This window comes from Taeniopygia guttata, chromosome Z (genome assembly GCF_048771995.1).
Source record: "Taeniopygia guttata chromosome Z, bTaeGut7.mat, whole genome shotgun sequence".
In the NCBI taxonomy this organism is placed as follows: Eukaryota; Metazoa; Chordata; class Aves; order Passeriformes; family Estrildidae; genus Taeniopygia; species Taeniopygia guttata.
Genome location: NC_133063.1, coordinates 16,554,063 through 16,565,285, shown reverse-complemented (window position 1 = coordinate 16,565,285; position 11,223 = coordinate 16,554,063). Strand labels below are relative to the sequence as shown.

At 39.4% G+C, this 11,223-nt stretch overlaps 1 protein-coding gene across 2 annotated transcripts in view; it reads left to right on the top strand.

Moving 5' to 3' along the window:
* Nucleotides 1–2,417: 2,417 nt before the first annotated feature.
* Nucleotides 2,418–11,223, top strand: part of TRPM3 (transient receptor potential cation channel subfamily M member 3) — a 400,684-nt gene continuing 391,878 nt past the window's right edge. Inside the window, exon 1 of one of the 2 annotated variants that reach the window (XM_072922315.1) lies at nucleotides 2,418–2,690. In XM_072922315.1, the coding sequence (XP_072778416.1) occupies nucleotides 2,667–2,690 (24 nt within the window). In that variant the 5' untranslated portion in view covers nucleotides 2,418–2,666. Of the gene's footprint in view, nucleotides 2,691–2,714; nucleotides 3,661–11,223 lie in introns of those variants that run through there. The other variant, XM_072922316.1, reaches the window with a different exon arrangement.

Genomic DNA, 11,223 nt, shown 5'->3' with positions numbered 1-11,223 from the left:
AGGAGAGGAGAGGAGAGGAGAGGAGAGGAGAGGAGAGGAGAGGAGAGGAGAGGAGAGGAGAGGAGAGGAGAGGAGAGGAGAGGAGAGGAGAGGAGAGGAGAGGAGAGGAGAGGAGAGGAGAGGAGAGGAGAGGAGAGGAGAGGAGAGGAGAGGAGAGGAGAGGAGAGGAGAGGAGAGGAGAGGAGAGGAGAGGAGAGGAGAGGAGAGGAGAGGAGAGGAGAGGAGAGGAGAGGAGAGGAGAGGAGAGGAGAGGAGAGGAGAGGAGAGGAGAGGAGAGGAGAGGAGAGGAGAGGAGAGGAGAGGAGAGGAGAGGAGAGGAGAGGAGAGGAGAGGAGAGGAGAGGAGAGGAGAGGAGAGGAGAGGAGAGGAGAGGAGAGGAGAGGAGAGGAGAGGAGAGGAGAGGAGAGGAGAGGAGAGGAGAGGAGAGGAGAGGAGAGGAGAGGAGAGGAGAGGAGAGGAGAGGAGAGGAGAGGAGAGGAGAGGAGAGGAGAGGAGAGGAGAGGAGAGGAGAGGAGAGGAGAGGAGAGGAGAGGAGAGGAGAGGAGAGGAGAGGAGAGGAGAGGAGAGGAGAGGAGAGGAGAGGAGAGGAGAGGAGAGGAGAGGAGAGGAGAGGAGAGGAGAGGAGAGGAGAGGAGAGTCTAGAATTGCCTTAAAAATAAGGAGCGCTGGCTCATCTCTTTTCTGTGCTGTGGAGATGCATACATAGAAATCCAAATGTGTATGAATGCATGTTGCCTGCTGTGGGGTGCAAATTAGTGGTGGGTACCTGTGACAACCCAGAGACATCCCAGTGGGAATAGGCTGAGGAAACATTCAAGCTCTGCTGGGACAGGGGGATAGTTTACAAGAACAAGTGTTATGTGAGCTGCAAATTCATCTCCCTTTTTCCAGGACGCCTAACATTTCTGGTGATTAAGGTAGCCACTGGATGTTATGGCATATGTAATAAGACTCCACATGGGAGTGAGAATCTGTGCATGCTCCAGGACCCCTGAGCTCACTGCTGCACTGGAGCACTGTCCTTGGTTTCTCTCAGACCTGCACCAGTCTTGAATCATGCACTGCAGTGAAGTGGTTAGGGTAAAAGCTGTGAGATCGAGAGAAGTTTTAGATATGTAGAAGCAGAGAGAAGGAAGGAATTTGGTTTTGTTATATAACAGGTGATCCAGCTTACTGATGGAAATGTTTTCCTCCTTGCAAGTTCTCAGTGAATATTTTAAATGAGGGCAGTTTTACAGTGTGTTCTGAAGAGAAGTTTTTGGTAAAAGGTCTGGTACACAGTCTGAAGAGTTGGCTGTCTAACAGAGGGCATTTTTATGGAAGCAGAGATTGGAGTGCTTCTGGTTGAATGCCACAGTCAGACCAATGGTACAAAACCTGTACCCAAGGTTCTTAGAGCTTCCTAATATCTAGAAGGTTCTAAAGGTATCTAGAAAATTAAAATAAAAATGGAGGCATTTAAGGAAATTTGTCAAGTTTTGGAGAGTGACAGAGAAAAAAATCACAGGTCTGGGTTTACTGAGTCACGTAAAATTAAATAAAGTCACATAAAATGCATGGGGGGAGGGGGGAAAGTCGCATTCTTATTACTATTTTTTGCTCAGGGTATTATTTTTTTTGTACTTGTACTTTTTACAAGTACATGCTTCAATATTCTGATACCTGTCCAAAGGCACCATCAGGCAAACTTCAGATTGAGTAAATTATTTTGTTCTTCCTTTAACAGTGACTTGGAATTTCTCACTGCTCCTTCACCTGCTTACAAAGAGGTGAAATGATTTCATAAGTTTGTTGATTTTGAGGTCAATAAGCAATGCCTGAAAGCAGAGCTCAGGCTGCAGGGGTGCTTTGTCTGGTAGCTTGTGCCCCTCAACCTCTTAGGAAACTGCATCTTCTCCTCTGTGACACTGGCAAAGCTGATTCAAGCCTTTATTTATACAGCCATAAATAAATAAAGCAAATTGTTAAGCAACCACCAACTGTTTTATTGGAGTTTGCAATTAGTGGTAAAGGTTTGCCAATTTATGCATCTAGCAAGTAATGATATCAACTAGGAAAAGAGGAATCTCTTCTCACAGGGGAAAACTTCTATCCCTCCCTGCATTCAACATGAACATAAAGAAAGGAAAATTAATCTATAAATAAACCAAATGAACTCATATGCCACAATGCCTTTCACACCAGTTTTAATAATCATGATCAGTGTCACTCAGAAGCTGGGATAATTATCACTTAGCTTTGAATCCAACATTAGTACTAGAATTAGGAAATTGATAATTTTATTCCAGGTGCCAGGTGGCAAAACTTCTTTCCTCCCAGGTATTGATAAATCCCTAGGGTTTACTGCAGGAGACAGCCTGACGTGCACAGTGATTAGCCTTCCTTTGCACTCCCCAGCTCTACAGGCAGCAATGTCAGAGGAGGGGAGATCAGCTAAAGCCAGTCATAGCAATCTGTGGCAATAACAACATGCCAGAACTCTTAAACTGCCGTGAGGGCTGATTTTTCTCCTTCCATCTCTGCTTTTTCTGTCTCCCTGCTGTAGAAATGCGCCAGCATTGCACTCTGCTGATAGACTTGAACCTTTCACATCTCCTACACCTCCTAGAATGAGGGAAAGGCAGCTGGATTCATAGCACCTCATCTGCAGAGCGTTGGCTGCCCAAATGAAGAATAAACAGGTGAATTTGGTGAGTTTCTTGTTCTATTTAAGTGTGTTGAAAAGTAAGAGGATTTTTTAAAAAGTTAATTTCAGATGTTGTGATTGCTCTTTCCTAAGTCTCTAGAGTGGCATGGCTAGGAAACACTGGAAATATACTTTAATAGCTCTCTCTGATCCTCTGAGATCAGTTGCAGGCTGGAGTAGAATGACTGCAAAGCTACAAATGCCTGAAAATATCACTCTTCTTGACTGAAGCAGCATCAGCATACTAGAGACCTCGTATCATACAACAATTAGCTGTTTATAGTATTGTTGCTCCAGAAGTGATGAATACAGAAAGGTTTCAAATGTCTTAAATAAATTAGCACTGTCATGGAAGGGAAAAGATGAAGTTCAAAACTACCACCCAGTTTAATGTATTACAACTGCATTAATTAATTCATTATGTTTTTAATAATAGGGACAAAATAAACAAAAGTTACTTTTTTCAGATATGAAAGTCTTGACTTTTCTGTTCTGATTATTCAGTGCTTAATTCTTGTACACAGAGTGTATACACAGAGTGCCATTGTTTTGGTCTTTGTTACCTATAGAATTTTTCTACTTTTTCAGCAGCATTTTTTATATGGGGTAGGAAGTTGATTAAATCACTGTTGGTTTCTGCACCCTATTCTGGTACCAGTATGCAAATACATTTTAAGGGATGATACTTAAATCTGTTGAGAAATTTGACCAACCGGAATTGGTTTTGGATGAGTGAGACGTTTTCATCGGGCATTTTGATTGTTATTGCTTTGGACCTCACAGTTTATTAGACTAAACAGACAAGTGTTTTTAGGTGCAGTAAACCTTTTTATATTATTTGGATGATAAGAACGTAGAATTTTCTTGCTCTGTGAAATGAATTTTACACAGAACATGTCTTTCTTTGACTAAAACTGTACAAATAAAAGAAATTTTCCCAAAGAAGGCAAATTTGGAAAGGTGCTCTGACTATGGTAAGTGATCTTACTGCTTCCTGAAAGATTAATAGTGAAGTGGCTTGCTTCCTCTACTTTCCATATTATAACTTTAGATTAGAGACATTGTAAGTGAGGTAGGTGCTGAGAGATGATGTCTGACAGCAGTGTTATGGATGGGGGCAGAAAGAGCTTCTTTGGGTAGAGTAGGGTTTGAGCGTGTTTAAAAGAAAACATTATATGGAACAGCCATCACAGCCCTCTGACATAGAAGAGTGGGGATCTGCATTTTAGTTTTGTGGCTCTTTGTAAACTTACAAGTTGATTTATTGACAGCATTAAGACCTGTCTATCAATGGCTGGAAATGATAATATTACTTGGAGAAGGGACAGATGAAATGTAAACTGGATTCTCTGGGTCTTTTCCACTACTATTTCTGCTTTAAGAGCAGAAATATCTTGAGTTGCAAAATATACAGTCTTGATTGTGTGCAGCCTCAGAGACAGAGATGCAGAGGCTGTCATATTTTAAAGCATAGCAAAGGAGATGAAGACATCCAGGAATATTTCCCCAGCAAGTGAATAGCACAGTCAAAAGATTTCAGTGTTTCTGAAGAATTCTTAAAAATACATGCTGTTTATGTTGTTAGATATGCTAATTAAACTTGTATGAGGAAGAGGGCTTGGGGAGAGATTAGGACTGACATTTTGATTTGTAGTTACTGGATCCCAATCATGGTATGTTACATTTATATATAAAATTATTTTAGAGTTCTTATATTTATAACCCAGTGATGAAAAAATATTTTTCTAATTCCATTCTCTTCATGCAATTATAAATGTAAAAATACCCTTTGAAATTCACTATCTTTTCATGAAGTTGTCTTGTGAAGGTCTGATATGCTTTTTCTGTATTTTTATATTTCCTCTTTTAATGTGAAAAGTTGCACATACTTAAGGCATCTTAATACCTAATGATCTCATTGTTCTTTGCAGCAATTCTGTGACTGTTTTTTCACAAACGGTGAAGGGAATACATACATGGAGTACAATATTGCTAAAATAATAAACATAAGTTCTCTTGAGAACAAGATAAAGAAGAAAAGTAAAACCCAATATTGTCAAATAGCAGGAGTTCTTCTGTATTATTAGACTACTTTCAGAAAGACAACAATATATTTTAAAATGTCTAGGAATGTAATTTGGAAGATATAATTTATATAGAGATTAAAGGATTTGCAGGTTTTGTTTATAGACATTGAAAATGATAGTTCAGCTGTGCAATGGCATTCTTCCCAGTTTAAATATTTTTATTACAAAAAGAGCAGGTGCAGTTCCTGCCTGTACTCCTGTATTTTTGACTTTTAGTGGTACTGTATGTTATTTGCGTGAACTATGCAAATAGTTCATGTAGTGACCTTATTTTCACATACACCCTAAAACATATTGAAAATTGTTATTGTTGTTTAAAGCAAGCATCCTGAAAAAAGCCCTCCTGATGGTTGTAACAATATTGACTGAGCATATGATTGTAAAACTCCTGTTGTTGCATGACATATCTTCTCCAAGAAGTTGAAGTGCCAATGTTGGCCAAGGAGGATCAAATTGACTAGGATGGCTCTAGTCAAGCTTTCCTGTGACTAGCACAAAAAAGAAAATAACAGGCTTTTCAGTGTCATGTGTCTCTAAAGTAGGTTTCTTCTGCTTTGGTCTTTTGGAGTCTGTTTCTGTTGGTGCCCTCCAACTTCAGCCCTGACCAGGACTCACCAGCTGACAGGAGGTCCTTCAGAAAATCCCCTACCAAGGAACCTCAAGGAACACATTTTCAGTGCAGTTAGGCCCAAAAGCATGTGTGAATTAGATGTCACAACATTTTCCATCCACAGATTTTAAAAGGATGGGTGCATCCCTGAGCAGTACCAGGTGGATCATTTATTAAACCGTGGGCATAGCAGCCAATTTTCTTGCAGCGATTGTTAATGCTGGCACTTTCCACACATCTGGGTATTGATCTGTTCCACTGTCTGACACTCTGCTCTGCTGGATGAAGGATTGCCTTTCTGCCTTTGGAGTGCTCATTGCTGTTGAGGTATGTTTCATGGATCTGCAGTCCATATGAGATCATATCTCGCTGGAAAATAAGTGCTCTACCAGCAAGCTGACTTACTCTCTCAGCTGGAGGGGTGATGTGCCAGTGTCTAGGTCAGTAGAAGTTTGTTATGACTGAAAACCAGCTGTGGTGATGGGTATGTGAGTATGGTGTGGAGTTGCTGGTTCTTTTGAGAAGCAGATGTGAAGTTTTCATGGCATGCAGCACCCTCTCCTCGCTTTGCTATGGCTAGTTACTGGAGATATTGCTGCCTGAGAAACACTGTACTCACAAAATTACACCTAGAGGTACATTGACTGTGCTGATCATTAATTGTTTTTTTTTGGATCACCAATCTTCTTCAGTCTGAATAACAGAGAGTCTTAGGGGAAAATGTAAAATCTTAGGAAGATGCTGATCTGAAAGAGAGAAGGGAAGCAGACTTTATGTGAAGCACCTGGATAGGTGTTTTGTCTGAAGTACAGTGAGATGCAGGTGAATTTTTGTTTTCTTTAAGTGAGACCTGTTCTTAAAAGTCAATGGTTTGAAATAACATTTTGAGGACTGAATACTTTCTATGAAATAAATGTATATTTGCTAGGTTTTCTCACCAGCATCAAGTAAAAGGCATCCTCTAATCATCATTTTAAATAGGATGGGTTTTCTTGTGATAGCTGGCTACCCTATCACGATTTTAAATGTTCCCTATGAATAGGATGACAGTATCTTGTTGAAAAGGAGACTGTATCTGGGCTTGAGGGTCACTCCAATACAGAGCCAATGCTTCCAGAGATGAAGTTGCAATGCTTTTTCTCTATATATGAATTTCTAGACCAGAGTATTTTTTAATGAGTTCAAAACTAAGGGTTGAAGTATCTAACGTGAATGATTCCTTTAGTTCTTCTCATATTGTTCTCTTTAATTTCTTATAGCAAAATTGGGGGATTCCCACAAATACCAAAAAAGGTTATCACAAGGTAATGAAGCTGTTGTCTAATTATGTTGCCAGGCCTTTAATTTAATATCGTGAAGATGCTGAGACCTTCCTGAAGACAGGGGTTTTTGGCTGGTGATGGCAATTATTTGCAATTAATGTGTGAACTGTGAGCGGCTAGTCCTGAAGCCTCATCACACTCTGGGCTGTGGGACAGGAGTGAGCTTGGGTGTTCCTGATCCGGCTTTGCCCTCTGGTGGTACCCGCTTGAAAGATTCCCTGAGCTCGAGAGAGATAAATCTTCTGGAGACTCTGAAAAGAGCTGGAAAAAACCACAGGTGTGTGTGATGGATGTAAAAGTACACTAAAAGAAGGAAAGGTCTCGCAGACATCAGTGCTGTGGATGCCAAAGACGATGCCTAGGAAGTCAGAGGCAGAAAGGTTCAGTGCTCCTTCATCGAGGTAAGCCAGGCAGGAAGGAGTTTTTCTGACACACAGTTCCTCACTGCTCTGACCAATCCTTTGACATGAAACACTTGAGAAATATCATAAGTATTGTCTTATTGAAGCTCAATCCTTTTCCTGATTGTGAAGACACACCCTGAAAAGACTGTCCTATATCTTGGTAATAGAGAATTGTGGATGAGGAAAATGGCTTATGACCAGCACTTGAGCAGATGTGGGCAGGACGGTGAGGAGAGAAAATCAAGACAAATACTGAGACCTGCAAGACCCAGACAAACACTTTGGCAACTGGGATTTGGTTTGGAAAGCCAAGCTAATTCTTTCCACTTCAAATACCTACACCCTTCTATCTGTAAAACTCCTTGCCATTTTCTTTAGCCTTGTTCTTCCAGTTCTGCAGGTTACTATATAAAATAGTGTAGGAACAGTAAATTCCCTAGTAGGATCACTTAAGTTTAGTTGTTGGGAAGGATGAATAAATATAATTGCCTGGCAAAAGATTTACAATAGTACAGCCAGGATGAAAACGATCCCCCCTACTGGCTGGACAATACCCATACCTACAGATAGGTCCAAAAGTCAAATGGACTGTTCTATCTCAACCCCCAAAATGTATGGTTCACCCCACACCTGTAACCCTCCCCTGAAGCATTATCATTTCCACATCATAGTTTAAGACATCATCCTGCATATTTTACCAAAATATCCAAACTAAGAATTCTCACAGTTCCCTGCTGTTGAAAAACAGAAGACTTGAGAAGAATCTTATATCTCAGCTGTTAAATCTACTTACAAACAATTATAAGTAGATTATGGTTGGCATTTATATAGCATGTAAGGGAAATCTTCCTTCTCAGAGAATCTGATTCAAACTGTTGTCAGTTTCTTAAATATCCCAATAGGTGTAAATTTTTTGTCCTCATATGGTTCTTATTTTGTGCAGCCTTCCAGTTTATACCCTTCCTCTAATAAAGGGTATTAAAAAATCTCATCTTTGAAGGATTATCAATGAACCCTTGGCTTCAGGATACTTTTGGTAATTTGAAATTTTAGTAATTCAAGATAGTCACATAAGCAACCTGAAAAAGCCTTAGGCCTGTTATAACCAATTGATAGCAAGAGTTTAGCTGTACTCCAGTTTGAGACAGCTTCAATCCTACATAAGACTACATGGATGATAATTCTGAGAATATTATTTACAGTTCTGGGATAAGGTGTCTTCTTTTTTTCCTATACAGAAAAAACAGACAGAACACAGCACCACTAACTAACCTAAATACTCTAAACTGTTTCAATTTTTGAATTTTTAAATTTTTTAAAATTAACTTTCCATGTCATTATTATGCTCTTAAAACCAACACCTTCTATTTGAAACCAAAGAGGAGTAGAAAAGACTACAATTTTATTTTTTGTCACTTTGGAGTAAGGACAAAATTATAACTGAGGAATATTTCACCAAGGAGTGGATAAATAAATCTAGAGGTTTGTGAAGCTGCTTGCCTGACTGTTTGGCTACATCGCCAAAATGCTTCCTGGCCTGTTCATATCTGAATCTCTCCAAGTTCACTTTCGTGCCAAAGCAGATTAAGAGTTGTGTTACAGACGCCCAGGTATCTGTCAGGTATCATTTAGTTATTCTTCCTAGCTGTTCTCACACAGTCTTACATGGTTAGATCCTTCCCAAAATACACAATTGTTGAGCAAAAGTCCTTAAGGAATGTGATCACTAGAGAAGGGGTTGATCTGCTCAATACCACCAGTCATGTTTGGAGTATTTACTCTGCTCAGGCTAACAAGCTTTGAATACCTCCTGTAACTCCTGGGGAGGCTCAGCTTGATGATCAGGGGACAAGTCCTTCACTTTCTTTCAGAGTGTCTGCAATTGGCTTTGTAGGATGTAGGATGTCCACAGGTGGACTTACTTCCTACTTGAGTGTTTTTTTTGTAAAGATCCCTGTGCGCTCCTGGATGATGCTTTATCCACAATTCCACTGTTCTCCGACTCGTTATAGAGGTGCACATTCTTTTTCTCATGCTCACTTTAATACTCTGGTACAAACTTACCGTAAAATGCTGTGTCTGACTGCGGTGAAGAATGATGTGCAGGACTCTAATGATTTCAGGAGGCTAAGTAATTACTTTATTAAATTCTATTATACTATAACTGTATTACACTAACACGAACTATCACTAACTAACTAGCAAAGCCATGACTTGCTCCTGAGAGTCCCAACACATACCTAGATCCAATTGGTCAATGAATCTAAACAACTATCACCAGAATCCAATCAAACAATCACCTTGGGTGAACAATCTCCATACTATATTCCACATGGGCACATACACAGCACAGAATGAGATAAGAATTGTTTTGATCCTCCTTTCTCTGCTTCTCTCACAGCTTCTCTCAGGAGAAATCCTGAGAAATCTAGGTGTCTCTCTGATCAGAGGTATGTGAATACCACATAAATTGTTTTAGAATTAGGGAATGGACTTTGTCTCTAAAGCAGAGCATGTTCAGTGAAGCAAAGCTGGCTCTTTCAAATACATGTGCCATGAGGTATCTTCCCCTTATTTGTTATAAACGATAAACCTATCAGACACAATACTGCTCTTAGCTTCATAAAATCCTTGTCTGGCAGAGGGTCTGGCATATATTCGGATTTAGATGCTAAAACTGATTTTGGAGCATTAAGCCTTTTGTGACTCATTAACCTTTTATAAAAATCGTAGATGCAATAGAACAACTTTTAAAAAGCTAAGCTGTTTCCTCCTAAGGTACAATAAAAATCTAAAACAAATCATTTTTTAAGTTTGTAAATTTTGGGAAAAGATAATTGTCTTTATTTATGTTAAAGATTCTGTGAAGTACATCAAATTGTTATATGATATTAATGCATAATGATGTGAGCATAGCTGTTTGCCTACAAAGTAAGCAGATGCTGGAATAACACTTGAATCTCCTTGGAATGAGCTAATATCTAGTAATCAAAACAGAAGATGAAAAATAAGCATATGGAGAGGCAACACATGATTCACTACTCTATGCTCTAATCAGAGCTAACTATTCAGAGTGGGACTTTTCAGCTGTGGTGTCATAACTCTACATCATAATAATAATAAATGTGGACATATTAATTACTTGTAAATAAGTAAGACACAATAAAATGCAGTGAAATGTTGTTAGGAGAAATTTTTTATTTCAATGGACTAGGATTTTCTCTTATAGCTTCTACTGTGATTGCAATTGTAAATAATGGCAAGAGGGCTTATTTAACTCTGTCTTTGAAATATAAGAGAGACTTCAGATCTTTGTGTAATTTTCTGTGAAATTTGGATAAGATTTTTAAAATTTTAGTCAAAAGTGCGCAGTCTCCCTGCTTGCAGGTAGAGGGTTTTCCAAGTTGGTGAGATTTATTTAATTCACATTTATGCTTTAGGACTTGCAAGCAGACAGAGATCTCACTATTGCACAGAATTAAGTAGAATAAAAAGTGGGTAATATAAAGATGAAATTGAGATTTTTTTTCTCTGTGTGTGTAAAACAGTATTTGAGAAAAGAATTCAACAACAACAACAACACAAACAAAATACTGGAGCTGTACTGAAGGATTCCAAATGAGAAGTGTATTAAATTAGAGTAGCTCAGTCAGTACAAAACAATGTTGACTACTATTTAAGCCTGGCCTAAAGAGTTCTCCATTTGAGGCCCATTCTCACCATCCTACTGAATGCCCCTTGCTGATGTCAGTCAGACTCTGTCATTAGAGGCTTTAACTTCACCCATGCCCTGACGTCCTGCAGCAGAGAAACAAGAGGAGAGTTGAGGCAAACAAGCGCCACGAATTGTTCTTGTGGACAGTGTGTTATATGTCATTTCACAGTAAGACCCAGAGCTTTAAAGCAATGAAATGCGTCTCTGTAATGACCCACTTTCCAGGGATACAAATTGGGGTGGGAGGGGGTGTCCTCTTTGCTTCAGCAGGAGATTGTAGGGACCATCCCTTTTAGTAAACTTACTGAACTTACTGAAAACAGTATCTGTGAGTTACTCCAACTAAAAGCCACAATATGGTCCCCTCTACTGAGGCATTTCACCTCTGAAGAGTTTTTG